Raw genomic sequence first — 17,034 nt, 5'->3', positions numbered from 1 at the left:
TACTTTTCTTAAATCTTTGAAGACAAAGGCCCAATCCGAATTTTTCATTCTCCCTTCCCCTCCATTTGAAGGGGCTTGTGAACTTTTTTTAATATCTTCCCCTCCAAGCGGAGGGATTCAGACCCCTCTCTCGCAAGGGGGCTTCGCGCTGAAAAGCTTTTTTCTTCACGTGTGTGCGCTGTGAAATTCATAAGTTTATATTTCAATATAAGTAATGACTTTTTGTTGTAGCATGACCTTTTTAAATTTATAAAACTGCTGTTGTTATGTATATTTGAGCGTTGGAAGCTCTGCGCTAAAGCTAGCTAACCAGCGACTATGTCAATTTCACTTGATGGTACCCAAGTTAAAGTGACATCCAAAATCTGAGACACTTTTTTTTCTATAACTCTTCATTTGGAGGGATAAATGTGGGGGAAGGTAGAAGTAAAGGATTTGTTTTTTGTTTTTTTACCCCATTCTTTAATGCTTTAAAGCTTGGTTTACACGCCGGAGAGCGGAGTGCACGTGGTATCCACTCTCTGCAATCCACTCCAGATGCGCATTTTTCCGCAATGGTTGACAGGCGCTTCTGCTAGCTTTTTTTGTTTGTTTTTGCCATCATGGGTAAGTTGATAACCTAAAAATATTACCCCATGTTTCTACTAAGAAGAAGCAAGTAGTTAGTAGGCATAAACTTCTTTACTTTATCTGTTGTTAAGAGAAGTGTGTGCATGTGTCGGGGTGTGTGCGTGTTTTTGTGTGTGTGTGTTGGGATTATATGTTCATTTTCATCTCTACAGTCTTTTCAAATATAAAAACATGATCGCATTTGTCAATCTCAGAGTTTTATTGTGAAAAATTGGTTATATTTTGAAAATAGACTGGATTTTCTCATGTATCTTGACGTAACTTCCTGCCAGAATTTATACAGACTGACCACACCATAGATTAACAAGGGCACCATATGGAAGCGGCCTCCGTTTCATGCCGCAAAGGTTTCCAGTGTGAACCAGGCGTAACACCTGAGGCATCATCAGTGACGCTTAAACGCAAAATCTTTAACATACTGTAACTCGCCGCTTTTTCCTGCAGAATCTGCTGGAACTATTTTAACAGTTGAAAAGTTACAGTAAATCAAAGAACATTAACACTGTTCTCAACACTGTTCTGAGGAGGAATTCTAGTCCAATTTCAAGCAAACATCCTGGAAGTTGATAAGTCTCCATCTTGTAAATCTGAGCAGCTGCAGAAGAGAGTTGGTCGATGAAGGTCGCTTAGTGAAGTCAGCGTCTCAGAGGAATTTGAGAAAAATTTAAAAAACTGCTGCACAACATTTTATTTGACTATTTTAGCCCATTTTCGATGAGATCAGACTGAATTTAACATTTTATATTTCCCCAAATAATACCATCGATACAGAATCAGTAGACTCTGGTTCATGGAGCCAAACAGAGCAGCATGCGTCTGCAGAGCAGGCTTTAATTGAGGTATGTGCCTGTGCCAGATAAACAAGTCAAGTATGTTTAAATAAAGATTCACTTAACCTATAAAAAAATAGATTTAACTTCTTCTTTTTTTTTTTTTTTGCGTTTGTCATGTTCTTGTACTTTGCAATTGGAAGTGGTTAATTAACAGTTTGCGTGTGTGAAGGCTCACATGAGTTCATGCTGCTGCAGTTGTTTTAGGAGCCTCTAAAAGCCATAATTACCGGTCCTTACTAGCTGAGCGGCTGCAAATCACAGCTGCACTTACAGCTAAAAACTAAAATAGAACGATTCAATTATTCACAAACGAAGAATGTAAATGGTGTGTTATCGCGCAGACAGCTTCCCTCTTCGAGGCACGCAAACGTGTTGCCTCAAACGCTGAATGGGAGGCACGTGAGGAGGCTGACAGTCCCCTCCAGATCATGTGTGTTCAGTTAAAATGGTTAGAACACGAAGACACCTTTTTATAAATGTTTTTTTTTTAGTATCTGCGAAAACTTAAGCACATAGAAGGTTTTTCTGTTTGTTTTTTCATTGCTCCCACTCTCTAAAATCAATGTTTTTCATGAAGGGTCAGCAGGGGGCCATGGAATCTTCTTCCCCTCAGTGTCCCCTCTGTTTCACCTTGATTTCACCCCACTATTTAATCCTGCTGCCCTCTGTCTCCTGAGGTGGATGTGTTAATGTCCTGTGACAGCCGCCTTGCCGTCCATCTGTCTCTCCTTTCCTCTCTTTTCTTCTCCCTCCTTACCCAGCAGATCAGAAGTACCTCAATAGATACCTGAGTGGACTCAAAATGACCACACATAAAACTTTCTTCTATCGGTCATAACCAGAACGCCTTTAAATTCATCTAACGCACGTGTGTCAAAGTCGAGATCCGGATCGTTTTATATTATTGTTATTAACGGCCCAATGTTATCTTGCAACATATGATTATGGAAGCTGCGAGATCAGTTGTGATCCATGGCTTTATTTTTTGTACACACAACGTTTTAGATCAAAAGGATATATTTTATGGAGATCTAAATCTTTTGGGATATTTTTAAGTGTAATTTTTTATAGAAAATGACATAAAAAGTGTTTTTTTTTCTTTTAACGTTTAGTTTATTTCTTCATTCAATTTTGACGGAATAGATTTTTATTAAGAGTAAAATATTGTAAGTTATTTAAGGTTTAAGTTGATTTATTCCGGAATAATATTCCTGCCAGTTTTTTGTGTTTTGGATTTTGGCCGTTTCGTTGCGTTTGCTCACTTTTCTGCATGCAGTGCATTGAAATGCTGCCACTTTTTGATCTGGATGCATTAATTGTAAAGCCCTGATTTTAGTTCAGGATTCCACTTCTAGTCCAGTTCAGTCTGAGGGGAGGTCCCACCATTGTTCCACTTGTATGAAACTCTACCTACAAGCAACTTTAAAAGCAGGATTACATTCCCATTTTCCCCATTATTTTCCTTCAGCATGTTGTTTAAACTGCACTGTAGGTCAGGGAAATGACATAAATGTAAGAAATTATTGTAAAGGATGTTTTTTTTGCACAAACCCCTAACAGCATTATGTATTTTTTCCCCCCACACATTGCAAATTTGGTTTGGCAGAGTTTTATGCCGGATGCCCTTCCTGACACAACCCGATATTTTATTCAAGCTGGGGACTGGCACAGGGAGAACCAAATCACCTTCTTGTGGCTTCATAGTTATGCAGTAGCAGTCAGCTGAGGGTTGAACATATTTGGTCCACTTAAAGTGAAACAGAGCTTGTTTCCCACAATAATTTGGAACAAAGTGTCAGTCTGAATACTCGCAAGCGGACTCTAGTCTAGGACCCGGAACTGCTCCATTTCAAGGTGGTCACGGTTCGTTTCCAATCGGACTGATCCTCCGTTCGCTCTGAGATTCCTCAATCTGAATAGGATCTGCTCCAAGAGCAGAATAATTGAACCAAAACGGCCACCGTAGCCGGTCATTAGCGGACAAAGGTGGAGCAGCGATGCAACAGCAACTCTTTAAAATGTGGTCAAATGAACGCAGACTCATAAAATAACTTTTAACCTGATACACATTGCTTCTCACACTGTTTTCCCAAAAATATATATGTCATGAACACTTATAAGCGTACCTCGTAGCTGTAGCGTCCCCAGTAACCGCCTTGCAGCCACCATAACAAAGTAGCAATAAAAAGTGTTGAACCTGGCCTTCATACAGACATACAAAACAGGTCAGTGAAATAAAAAGTTTGAATAAGTGAACAATCCGGGCAAGTATTTGCAGCCGCAGCACTTTCATCTTTCTCTTTTTGTTTTGACCTGCCCTTGTAACTGCTGGCCAATGACTGAAGAGATCTTTAGTCATGTGGTTTTGTTTACAAGCTTTGGTCCAGAACAGAAATCTTGGACTTTTGGACTTGACACGGACCAAATTAAGTGGACCCAGTCCGGTGTAGGTACCATATGTGCTCGGCCTGCAAGATCGGCTCAGGGCCATTTAAAAAGGATTCTAAATATGTTTTTTTTTTACATTTAACCAGGTAAAAGCAATTAAGTTAACATCACCTTTTAATGGTCATTTATCACTTTCCTACATTACTTTAAGGACCAAAGCCAACCCTTGAGCCCCAGATACAATGTGAGGTTAAGTGTCTTGCCCATGAAGATTTCGAGACACAGACAAGGCAGGAATCGAACCTTTTAATTTCATTCAGAGGTCGATCGCTCTACCCCTACACCATGGCCAAAAAGGCAGCAAAAAAGCTTCACAAAAAAAAAATCAAAATATGTTCATCGGTGTTAAAAGAGCAAAAAATGTATGTCTGAACAAAGTTAGCCTGGTCTGTCAACATTTTTTATTAAAACTGACACTCACTGAATGCACTCTTCACACCAAAGCCACATGAGAGTCCTGATGACCTGCAAACCCCTGGCATCTGTTCCTCATTCTCTTCTAGTTAGTCAAAGCAGATAATCCTCAGACACAATGCTGAATTCAGTCAGCAGGAATGTTTGTGTGGCGCGCGCTCACATTGTGTCATTCCAAAATCAGATTCACATGCTTGTTCGGAGGAGCGTCTGCACGGAAAACTCTGCGTTCAAGCTCCACGTCCAGCAGTCTTAAAGTTCAAGCAGAAATTCACTTACTGTTCAGCTCAGTTCATCTATTGATTCAACTCATTCGGTTTTATGTTTTCATGAAGATAATGCGGATCATTTCACAATCATTCAGATGGCAAGCATTTTATTTACTCTTTATGGAACAAATAAGAATGCCCAATAAGAAATGTCATAATCATTTGTAAAGGTTACAGGATTTATTTATTTATATTTATTTTTGGAAAGGCAGTGAAATGCTTCATATCCTGATTTTCCTCTCTCCTCTAGAATAGATCAATTCAATTTCTAAATCCTAAATGTTTTGAGAAAACTGTTTAAGTAGCATAAATACAGGAATGATTTACCTGTGCCAGCTGAAGCTTAACAGCGCCATCTTCTGGTGACACTGATCTATCACTACAGCACCAAAACAACCTGCAGGAAATCCCTCTTTCCTGGACTTCAGTGATTAACATCCTCGGAGGAGATATAAAGGACAGAGGTTTTTAAATTATAATATTTGGATAATCTGGATTTCACTTTATACTTGCATGTTTACATTTTGGATTTTTGGACATTTCATGTCTAATTAAGCCAAGTTTCACGACTGGGGTTTGGCCTGCCTCTAAATGCCACCCAAACCCCTTTTGAGCTCTCCTGCAGGTGGTTGGCACACAAGAGAGTGATCCGAAGGTTGTCTATCCAGTCTGGACCTGACCAGGACCCATGGGAAGAGCTCCCAGGCCGTGCAGCAGAGTGGGGCCACGGTGACACCAATCCTGGTGACTAACAGGGTCATAGAGGGGTTCTGTAAGGAGAGAAAATGAACTCTTTTGATTTGTGTGTGAGTTATTCTTGATTTGTAACTCATATGATACATTTCAAGTGTAACTGTGTGCACTTGTAATTGTGTATTCACATGTACAAAAACTACAAAATCCATAAGAATATAAAATATAATTTACACACACAAGCTTAAAATTACAGGAGCATAAAACTAACTCATTAGACACACAAATCTTTCAAAAGTACCCATAAATTGCCTGATATACAAACACACACAAAACCACATTTACGCACAAATCAGATGTGAGACTCTTTGTGTCTCCAAGATTCCAATAATTAATATTCAAAAATTTAAATATGCGTTTTTAAAACACTCAACACTAAAGTTTCTCTCTTCTCGTAGCTCCCTTGCAACTGCATTTTCCCTGCAGCGCCTTCGCCAGTCCTCCTTGACACCCACAGCGTATAGTGGTGGCCGTGGTGCAGCGGTAGGGCTGTCAACCTCTGCTTGGAAGGTTGAGGGTTTGATGCCCACTCATGTGTCGAAGTGTCCTTGGGTAAAAGACACTGAAGAAAGGTTGGTGCCAGTGTGTGAATGGGACTGTAACTGTTAAGCACTTTGGGACTTCAAGGAAGGTAGAAAAGCGCTACACTAGAATACGCCATTTACTATAGTGAGTCGATCAGCCCTAGAAACAAGTCTCACATCAGAATTGTGCATAAATGTGATTTTGTGTGGGTATCAGGCAGTTTGTGCCTATTCTTTAAGGATTTGTGTGTCTTGTTAGTTTTAAGTTGTGCATGTGTAAATTGTATTTTTTTATTTTTTTACATGTGAATACACAATTGCAAGTGTACACCGTTATTAGGGCTGCCACTAATCGACTATAAAAGTAGTCAACAACTAATTTAATTGTCGATTAGTTGTTATTTTATATTACATGGAGTCAGAATGTAGTAAAGTTGAAAGTTATAATGGCATTCTGCTCACTTTTTGGACTATTTTGGCATTAATTAAGGTTTTTAAGGCTATTTTGAAGTCTAGCTAATATTTTAGCATCATGCTAACTATTTAAGCTAATGTATCCTCTTTTTGTTTTTTAGGCTATTTTGGAGTTTGCTAATATTTCAGCTACTTGCTAGCTGTTTTGGCTAAGATAAGTTTTTTTCCCTTCATTTTTAGGCTGTTTTGGAATTAAGCTAATATTTCAGTTACATTCTGGCTAATTTAGGCTTTTTTGTTTTGTTTTTTTAGGATATTTTGGAGCTTAGCTAATATTTCAGCTACATGCTAGCTGTTTTGGCTAACTAAGTCTTTTTTTTATTTTTTTTAGGTTAATTTGGCATTTAACTAATATTTTAACTGGCTATCAGCTTCAGCAAAATAAGCTATCAATTTCAGCATCTTCTGTGGCCAAATTCAGCTTACAGCATTCACACTAGCATTATCACAGATAATGCTAGCTTGAATATATCTAGTTTTTTGTTAGTTTAAAGATAATGATGGTTAAGTTGTGTGTTTTACATCCACTTTATGCATGACCCGATTGGTCGACTAATCGGAATAAATAATCGCTGATTAGTCGACTACTGAAATAATCATTTGTGGCAGCTCTAACCGTTATGCCCAAAATTTATTGTATGAGTTAGAAATCAAGAATAACGCACACAAATCAAAAGTTTATTTTCTCTTCATACTCCTACCCAGGTTGTTAATGAGTCAGGTAGTATTTCATGGTAAATACTGGGGCCCCTTCTACTATCAGTTCTTCATTTAGATGAAAACCTTTATAAGGTTGTCCAATCATAGGTAGTTCAAAATCAGACTCTTCAAGGCTGCTGGTGTAGCATTTGACTGTTAATTACGACACACCAACCACTGAAAGGGTTAACAAAAGGCCAGTCTGGCTTTTAATCAACACAGACATCAATTAAAAAAGAGGCGGAGCCACACAGATAGACTTTTATATCTATAGGAGTCACAAAGAGATTTACGTTACTTTCAAAAACTGTCAATGAAGGCATTAGCTAGAGTATATGGACCCATAAAGAGTTGAAAAGAGGAAGATGAGAAGTGAACACCTCTTTTATTTAATTGTTTAATCAGTTGTACTGAGAGCTGTTAGCACTTTTTCCCTCCTGTATTCTGATCCACATTGAAAAGGTCAATGAAACAGCCCCACCCGCAACAGTCTCACTTGACCTTTAGCTAATGATGTGTGAATGCTAGACCTTTTAATGCAAAATATACAGATTTTTTTGTCAAAGTTAGATTAACACAACCTTAACCAGCAGCAGAGTTTATTGGAGAAAAGCTTAATTGTTGCTCTTTAATTCTCACCAGGTTTACCTGCCAAAAAATGCTCTTTCTACAACTTCATCAGCAGATTGCAAGAGAGAAGAATAGAATAGACCTATTTAATGTAGTTGTTGTCCATCAGTGTCCATCATTCAGACTGCAGATGATGAAAACAGGGAAAAGTTGACCTTTCAGTGTGACAGCACAGCTGCACTCATCCTGAACCAGCTGTTTTCTATAAGGTCAAGCAGAAATTGTCCAAACTTCATGTAATTTTTCAGTCAAATTACATCATTTTTTTCCCCAAATTTTAGTATTAGGACTAGGAAATTCATTTTTTCCATTTAAGCAGAGCTCCTGCTTGACCTCACAGCCGAGTCTCTGCTTTTTCCTCCTTTAACCAGGACTTCCCGCAGACGCTGATGGCTTTAAACTCTGCTGAGATCTCCAGCAGCGTCTTTCCTTTAGTTTCAGGCAAAATGAAGAAGGTGTAAAGGCTACCCAGCAGGGACATGGAGGCAAACAGCGTAAAGCAGTACAAGCCGAAAGCTTTCTGCAAGAGGAAAGCAAAGTGTCAGATCTAGATTTCTGGTGACAGCTCAGAAATCTGCTTAAAGATACCTACGATGATAAATGGAAATATGAGGCCTTGCATTGCAAACATGAACCAGCGCAGAAGTCCCACCAGGGCAAAAGCTGCCAGACGGTTGGACTGCGTGAAGAGCTCGCTGTTGAGAGGACCTGTGGCCGCTCCTGCAGAGGGAAGGAGATGAGGAGTAATTCATGTGAGCTCCTGAATTTGGGGAAGCTGCACGTCACATACCAGGTCCTCCACAGAAGGAGACGAAGAACAAGAAGATGAGAGCAGCTGAGAGGTAAGAAATCCAGGAGTTTGTGTCCTTCGAAGACAAAATAAAACCATATTTTCACCAACGTGTGCAATTATTCCAAAAGCAGATGAATATTTTAGTGTGTTTGCATGAAGCTGTTGTTGTAATGGTGTAGACAGACAACTTTTACTGCTCTGAAACATGTTTGTGTTCTGCCTGCCTTCAGGTTGAGCGTGACGGTGACCAACACCCAGATTACAGACATGAAGCCATAGCCGCCCCAGAGCAGCGGCCTCCTGCCCAAGTGCTCAATCAGAAGACCCTGAAACGATTGAAAAATGCACAACAGACCATGATGCAATTTGAAAGTATCAAAGAATGTCAGGGTGATTTACTCACAGAGACAAGCGAGGTGACAATTTCAGACAAACCGAGACCAAGAGTGACGTAGCGGACATTTTCCTTTGGAATTCCTGCCTTCACGAAGACATCAAAAGCAAAAATGCTGATCTGGAAAAGAGAGGAAATATCGATGCTATCAGTTTCAATGTATATATGCCTGTAGAGCTCTAGTCAAGCCTGAAAATAAGTGATGCTTTTGGTGATGATAGACAAATGGCATGCCCAATGAAAAGTGGAGAATGGGTTGGCTGGTTATTGAACCACCAACCCCTCAGATCCTAAATGATTGTTTCACTTCCAAATCCCAGCATGGTTTGGACTTTTTCTTAAATGTAACTCTTTTTAGATTCTGTTTTAACTCCAGAGAGAGTTAAATTTACCAGCCAATATCATGGAATGGTGTCATTGCTGTAGGATAATCCAGGATTTACTGTAATCAGGGGTTATCCCATACTGACGTCATCTGTGATTACAAGTGGGTCGGTACCTGGCGTGGACAGTTCGGTAAAATATATCATTTCCTCACATCAGCATCAAGTCAGGTTTCCATGTGGGTTTCTATTTCTATTTACACCCCGAGTTTTCTTCATGTGTCATTTTGTGTCTTGTTTCTTTGGAAGTGGGGGGTCAGGAGGGTTAAGGGCATTCTGTGTGTTTTTTTGTTTTATTTTTAACCGTTTTGACTCCTTTACATCTGAATTTATCTCTAGTTATGGATAAAAAATGTCAATTGTGTTTTTGCTGTTAAGTAGATGCTACTTGTAAGTAATTTTAAAGCTAATGTGGTTTGTCGCATGTTTTCAATGACAGGTTTTAATGCTGCGTTCACACTGAAGAATGTGATTCGCGCAGCAGAGTTTCCAATAGTACAGATGTAATTTGAGGTCCTGTGGCACAAATTGGGCAGCACGGCCAGAATTCATATATTGAAATTTTTGCAGGGCGTACAAACCAATCAGAGACTCCACTTTTCAGTAACAGTGAGTTGAATACAAATCCAATGTAGTGGATTGATCCGATAGTTCTCCACCTGAACTTTTAGCCCTTTTCTTAACCCGCTGTATCCCTTGTGGGGCAGCGGGGTTTCCTGAACCCCTTTCAGCTATTGTAGGGCGAATGCAAAGTAAACCCTACACAGTCTGTGGTAGGGCCCATGAAGCTGGAGCCATCGCGATCACTATTCCGACTCCCAGGAGACGAGCTGGAGACCAGACAAAAAGCTGCTGCGGGATGGGAAGGCAGCCTGCTTAGGCCGCCTGAACTTTATGGTATTTTTTCTTATTTCCATCCATTCATCCATCTTCTTCGTCATCTGGAAGTTCAGACCAGGTCGTGGGGAGCAGCAGTCTAAGCAAATATGCCTTTGATTTCCCTTTCCCTGGTCACTTCCTCCAGCTCCTCTGGGGGCACCCCGAGTCATAGTCTCTCCAGCATGTCTTGGGATTTCCCTGGCGCCTCCGCCCAGTGGGACATGCCCCGGAACACCTCTCCAGTGAAGCGTTCAAGAGGCATCCGTGGCGGCTGTGGTGTATCGTTAGAGTGGTCGACTCCCCAGCCAACAAGGCCATGTAGACCCCAGTGGCCAGAACATGTAGGCCCTAATTGGGTGTGTCCCCACCTGTGTTTGCCCGCATTGGCACCTCTACCCAGGGACCAGAGGCCTGGGCGGAGGCCCTGCTATCTCTGCCGAACCCTGGGCAGCAGCACTTGTTTGCTTTCCTGGATGGCCGTTTCTCAGACACAGTAGTGGGAGTGAGGCTCAGTGTACAGGGAGAGTCTCTGAATGATCTCATGAACCCAAACATGATTACTAATGTTGTTGTAGAACTCTTCACAACAAATAAACCTGATCGTTCAACATCATCCGTGTCTTCTATGCATTGTAACTGAGATATACAAAGACACTGCTCCTTGTAGCGATCAGGCTAAAAACATTAGCTTGTAGCTCCTCCCACATGTGGCAGCAGCGACAAGCTTCTGCAAACATTTTTGGACAGACAGCAAATTTATCGTGAAAATTGTGTTCAGTGTGATGCAGCATGAGGGGTTAAACTTGTAAAGGGCTTTATACATAAAGTTTGAATTAGAATACATGTTGCATGGTGTGGTACATACTGTATGGTTGCATTATTGTACAGCTCGGTACGGTACAGTCTGTTGCAAGTGAAAAAACTTGTGCCGTCCTCACCGCCGACATGCCTGACAGCTGGTTGCAACAGAAGATGGTGGACATGGTGATCAGCTGCCACCGGACAGTCCTGTCCCTTATCAGCTGCAGGGAACTCTTTGATGAGGCTGCCTCACTGGCCAGCTGTTCCATCAACATCTCATCCATTTCCTGTTTGTATTCTCCAGGCCCCCAAAGACTTTGTAGGGCTGCAGCAGAAAAGAAGACAGTATTACCACAAATAACAGTGTTTCCTCTTCATGTGTGTTTTAATGAGATATGTCTACCTTTTTTGCATGCACTATCATCTTTTTTCTCTATGAATAAATATCTGGGGGGTTCCGGAAGAAACGGCAGCACCAAAACTTGAACCACTGACAAACATGCGGGGACACAGAGGACAATGTTCCACATGTCCTCGCCTCCCAGGACCTCACTGATGAAACAAAACCATGGAGTTTGTGACACTCGTTGAGTTTCGCCATTCATTCGAATAACAGGAAGCACCTACCTCAGACCAAAAAACTGTCCCGAGAGTTTCCCGAGTGACAAAAAAGTGGCTGAGGTCAGAGTCACGGTGCCTCTTATCTGTCTGGGTGAAATCTCGCCGAGGTACATCAGGTGGAGGCTGTTCCCCAGAGCTGCAGCACCACACAAAGACGTCGGTAAAATGGCAGACCGCCCACAAACGGCTGAGAGTATTTTGTCGTCACGCTGACTGCGTGGAGGTTGCGGCCTACCTGCTGAGAAGCCAAACAGCGTCCTCGCCACAATGATCATTTCAAAAGATTGGGCGTTCTGACTCGTCAGCATCACTCCGGCTCCAACGATGGAAATCAGGTTGTTGCAGATCATTGCTCTTTTGCTGATGAGGGAACACAAAGTCAGGATCTGCTCTGTTCACGTGCAACATGTTTGATGATTTATTATGACTGTAGAAGCAATCACATTTTAACTCCCAAGAGACACGAGAAAGACATTTAGAGCATGTACAAATGTTTAATGGTTAACACGTTGGCTACTAGACTGTTTGCTATTGTCAGCCCACGCCAAAGCGCGGTTTAAGCCGTTACCATGATGACACCGTCTGGCACTGAGAGGTGGGTAATAGATTACATTTACTCAGTTACATCGTCTGGAGAGAGTTACACTCCTAATGCTGGTTTAACTACATCATACTTGGTAGATGTTGATCATAATTGTTTTCTGTGTTTATTTCTTGTAATTCTGTACAAATAATATCTGTATAAATTTAGATTTAGACATTTAAAAAAAAGGGGCGTGGACTAAATGAGTTATTAATGAGTTATTAAACTTTTGAATTTCATCCAAAAGTATTTTTCAAAGTTTATATTTGCTCATTTATCGTCAAACTTCTGTTTAGGGTGTATATTTTTTATGTTATCAGTTTGAAATATGTGAATGAGTACATAATTCCACTTTTGCTGATTTTTGAAAAGGTCGTGCATTTGGATACGGTGCACCTTGTTTATTTTTACGCTACTACTAGGACTACTGCAAGGATCATATTAAATTCATTGTTGGAAACATTTCTGCAAAAATTTGACCTGTGCAAAAAACTCACCAAAATTTGTACACACCTAGTACCCGGTGAAAATAAATTTGGGCCATAGTGAACGACCCCCTAAGACGATGACATTGCAGCAAGCAAAACCGCAATCAAAAATATATATATATAGGTTATATATAGGTCAAAAAGTGCTTGGAGCTGATTTTTTTTTTCCAAATATGCAAACAAAATCAAACAGACATATTGGGATATCCAAAGGATGTTTTGAAATTATTATGGGATGGCCACAGGACCTACTGCTTTGTGGCCATTTTGTGCCAAACGGTGAGATTTGGCTTTTTTTTTTAAATATGAGAAAAGGAAACTCTTCTTCCTGCGATTTTCACAAGTTTCACACATGCAGCCAGCCTTGCCATCTTGAATTTTAAGTAAAAAACACCTTTATTATAGTTAAAAACAAAAACCTGTCCTAGGGATTTTTATCCTCCTAACTATTTGAACATCATCAGGAGACTACAGGGGAAAAATGGTATAGTTGGAATGGTGTGCCCGAGGCAAGTTCGCAACTGTTGCAATTAGAGCTAGATCGCACATATTTCATTGGAATGTCAAAAAATAAAAATCTATAATTGAATTATCTAGCTCAAGCTGAACAAAACAAAATAAAATATTATATGAGAAGATTTGAATTGTGGGCGTGGGAAACAAAACAAGTCACTGAAAATTCTGCAGACAAATCTAAAAATTGACAGACTTTTTCATTTAGGTAAAGAATCTGACCCTCACTACATGCTTGAAAACTTACCAAATTTTAAAGAATTTTGGGAATAGTGAACGACCCCTTCCCTAAAACGATGACATCATAGCAGGCGTAACCGTAAAAAAATGAATGGAGCAAAAATTTCTAAGCGGGCTTCAGAAAAAAAAAATCAGAATACACAGGTGTTGGGGATATCAAAAGAATGTTTTGATATTATTATGGGATGGCCACACAACCTATGTCTTGGCGGCCATTTTGTCACAAAATCTGAGATTTGGCGATTTAACGATATGAGGGAAAAAAACTCTTGTTCAAGCGATTTTAAGAAGTTTAACACACTCGTCTGGTGTTTACCTCTGTCTGTAGATGCAAATCTAGCAGATTGTGACCAAGAAACTCTGACAGAACATACACATGTTCTGCCAGTTTAATACTCACCTTCCTAATTTGCCTGAAAAGAATTTGACGCTGACAACACCAAAAAGTCCCCCGACAGCGAACATGGAGACGACCAGAGACCATATCATGGTGGCTGTTTCTGGAGAGGGAGGCTCGCCGTATCTGTCAAACCAGCTGCTGTTGATGAAGTGCTGTATGTACTGCAGGTGGTTCAAGCATAAATTAAAGTGTTTGTTGTTTTTTTTAATGCAAATGTAGAAAAAAGATGAAAAGATGTCTCACCGGAGAGGGAGAACTCAATCCGGTTATGTGGTAACCGGTCTGAAAGCTGCCACCAACACCCAAAATGATTATGAGGAGCAAAGCGTTGCCATGAATCTGGAAATGTGTGAAGAAAAGGAGAGTATCTGCATAACTTCATAACAAAACTTATACTACTTCAAAATAAAGAAATATTGTGTTATATTAGAGTCACAGAATTACTCAGAGAACAAAATATTTTTCTCTAAGCTGGAGTTCACAATACATTTTCTGTGACTGACGTCATTTAATCTGCTTTTATTTTTTATCCGCCACCACTGAAGTTTAGGTTTGTTTTCTTTATATAAATGATGAAACACTTTAGTTTACAGGGATTAAAAAAAAAAAAAAAAGAAACAAGATATTGATTGTTTTACATGTTTCCTCTTTCTTTCAAGACCTAAAAACTTAAATAAGCACCTTATTGGGTTCTTGTGTTTGGCGTGTTACATTATATAAAAGAGAAGAACCACATTTAATCCAAAAAGGATTTGGACTTCATACGATTTCAAAGCAAACCAGGACCGGACAAGCCCCCATCTTTGCCAACCCGGAAGCACCATCTATTGCTTTTGTCCCACCCAGTGGTCATTTTCAGCACATAGTCTGGTTTAGTATATCTTTCTACCGTAGGGTTCATTTCTGAACCTGAAGGGTGACTTCAGGGTTTATTTGGAGCAGGTCCTATAAGCTCTAAAAAACAAAGTAACCTCAGTGGAAGAGCTGGCGGAGGTTTGCAAGGACAGCAGAAAATATTAATCAGCTGCTCTCTGCCCCCTTCTGTTCAACATCTGCCTCAGTAAAGCCCAAAGCATCACCCAAGACCGATTCCCCCCCGGACATCACCTCTCTGACCTGTTGCCCTCTGGGAGGTCATACAGGTCGATACAAGACTAAGAGACAACTTCTAGAAGAGATGCAGACGTAAATCAGCACTTTATTTTCTCACTTTTTTACATTTTGTTTTACTTTCTTTTTTTTTTACTTTTTACATATATTAGTTTTACAAAGGAATGCTGTTAACTGCTTAAGTACTGTTGTTTTGTTTGTACAATGACAAAAAAGTGATTTTATTCTGTTCTTTTTATTTCTTTTATAGCCTAGCCTCACTAAAGACAGATGCATTTCCCCTGGAAACCACTCGATGTTTGGTTTCAGGAGCAAGTCGGTTTTAAATTAAACAGCTTTAAAAATAATTAAAAATCTAACTTTCTGGTTTTCATATCTTGTTTTGCTCCTATTACTAAAGTCAGGTGTAAATGTCAGGCGTAAAGAAGCTAAACTATTAAATCTGTGTCTAGGTCTTTTATTAAATAAGATTGAAATTGAACTCTGGTCTGCCAAAATAGTACGACTTAGAAATGGTTTATGCATAAACTTATACATTTAATAAGCAAGTAGTAACATTTTAAAACATCAAACCTTTATCAAAATAATAATAATAATAATAATAATTTAATTTAAAAAACCAAAAGTAAGAGCAAAGAAACATGATGTTTTGTTTTTTTTCATTACAATTTTTTTTTAGATTGTTGTAAGAGAACTTCAAAAAAGGAACAGGAAAAGTACAATGACTCAGCTGAATCTGAGCGCTGATGTAACACAGCCCAGCTAAAAGATAACCTGGCTGTTGGCAACAACAGGCTAATTTGTTCTTACAGGTTTTTCCAGCTATAAAACCTTTGTCGAAACATTAAGACAAAAATGTGAGTCCAAGCCACAAGAAAATCATTCTAATATTTCAGTTTTTCACAAAAAATAAAACAATACCTCATATTTTTCATGTTAATCATCTACATTTATTTTATATAAAATACGTTTTATTATTTTGAATAAATGAGTGAAAGCTTACCAGCTGCCTGTAAAAAGTTCCCATCTCCTTATTACACGTATGGACCGCGCAGTGCTTTTGCCCCGAATAAATGGACTCTGCCAAGAGTTTCTTGCTGCTTATTATTAACTTTTCAAACTGAAAATGAAGTAACTTGTAGACCCTTACACCCTTAAAGCTGCCTCGTGTTACTGTACAAATGTCTACTTCCAGCATAAACATTGCTAGACCTGCAGATGGAAAAAAAATGTTTTCTTTTTCTGCTTCATCCTTTGCACATTTTCAGCTTATGATTTCTTTTATTCAGGAATTCAAATATGCAATCAAATTAATAAGGAAAAATAATTTAAATAGCATAAAGTGTCTAAATATGTATACATAAATGTATCGTTGAAAATACAATATTATTTTCAGAATTTTTTTATTTTAAGTCAAACTATGAGATGATTTTGACTTTTCTTTTGACAGTGGTAGAAACAAGCTTCCATAGCAGATGTCACTAACAATCAGGACCCTGGTTTTCATTTTTATCGGTCTTCCATGTAGATTTCTGTTTTAGCAAATTGATTTTATCACCAAATGGTTTACAAACTGCATATTTTAAATATAATTTAACAAAACTTGGCAGGAATAATACAAATTGGTTAGTTAGCCACCTATTATGGAATGTTAATATTACAAAAATATGGGGGGAGAAATGTACACATTTCATATATTAACTTAAAATTGTTATATTTGACTTTCAGGAAAAGAACACTTAAACTGTTGTGGTGGAAAATTTTCAAGTACACATATCCAATTTTTTTTCTCTGTAATATTTAAAGAGTTTAACTTTGACTCACGTGCAATTTCGAACAGCACAGACAAAAAGCTATCAATACATACGAAAGTTGTCTGTCTTTGAATCTTTATAGTTTATTGTAATGTATGTTTTGGGATTAATATGCTACCCCCTGTCACTGTAATACTACTACTACTACTACTACTACTACTACTACTACTACTACTACTACTACTACTACTACTAATAATAATAATAATAATAATAATAATAATAATAATAATAATAATAATAATAATAATGTACATCTTTTAAGCTGTTATGATGTTGCCTGTCCAGCAGAGGGCGATAGCTGCAAAATAGGTTGAGATTTTTTTTACGGAACCTGTTGA

At 39.0% G+C, this 17,034-nt stretch overlaps 1 protein-coding gene across 1 annotated transcript; it reads right to left on the bottom strand.

The window, feature by feature from the left end:
* Positions 1-7,094: 7,094 nt before the first annotated feature.
* Positions 7,095-13,930, bottom strand: slc2a9l1 (solute carrier family 2 member 9, like 1). The gene is made up of 10 exons (XM_024270667.2): positions 13,770-13,930; positions 11,781-11,905; positions 11,552-11,681; positions 11,328-11,476; positions 11,062-11,249; positions 8,871-8,981; positions 8,692-8,793; positions 8,465-8,540; positions 8,267-8,394; positions 7,095-8,194 (listed from the first exon to the last, which is right to left on the bottom strand). Exons 1-10 carry the CDS (start codon positions 13,856-13,858, stop codon positions 8,009-8,011), a joined length of 1,284 nt encoding a protein of 427 aa, XP_024126435.1. The 5' UTR covers positions 13,859-13,930; the 3' UTR covers positions 7,095-8,008.
* Between the last annotated feature and the right edge of the window lie 3,104 nt (positions 13,931-17,034).

This window comes from Oryzias melastigma, linkage group LG5, assembly GCF_002922805.2.
Source record: "Oryzias melastigma strain HK-1 linkage group LG5, ASM292280v2, whole genome shotgun sequence".
Lineage (NCBI taxonomy): Eukaryota > Metazoa > Chordata > Actinopteri > Beloniformes > Adrianichthyidae > Oryzias > Oryzias melastigma.
This window is presented reverse-complemented; position numbering and strand designations above follow the sequence as displayed.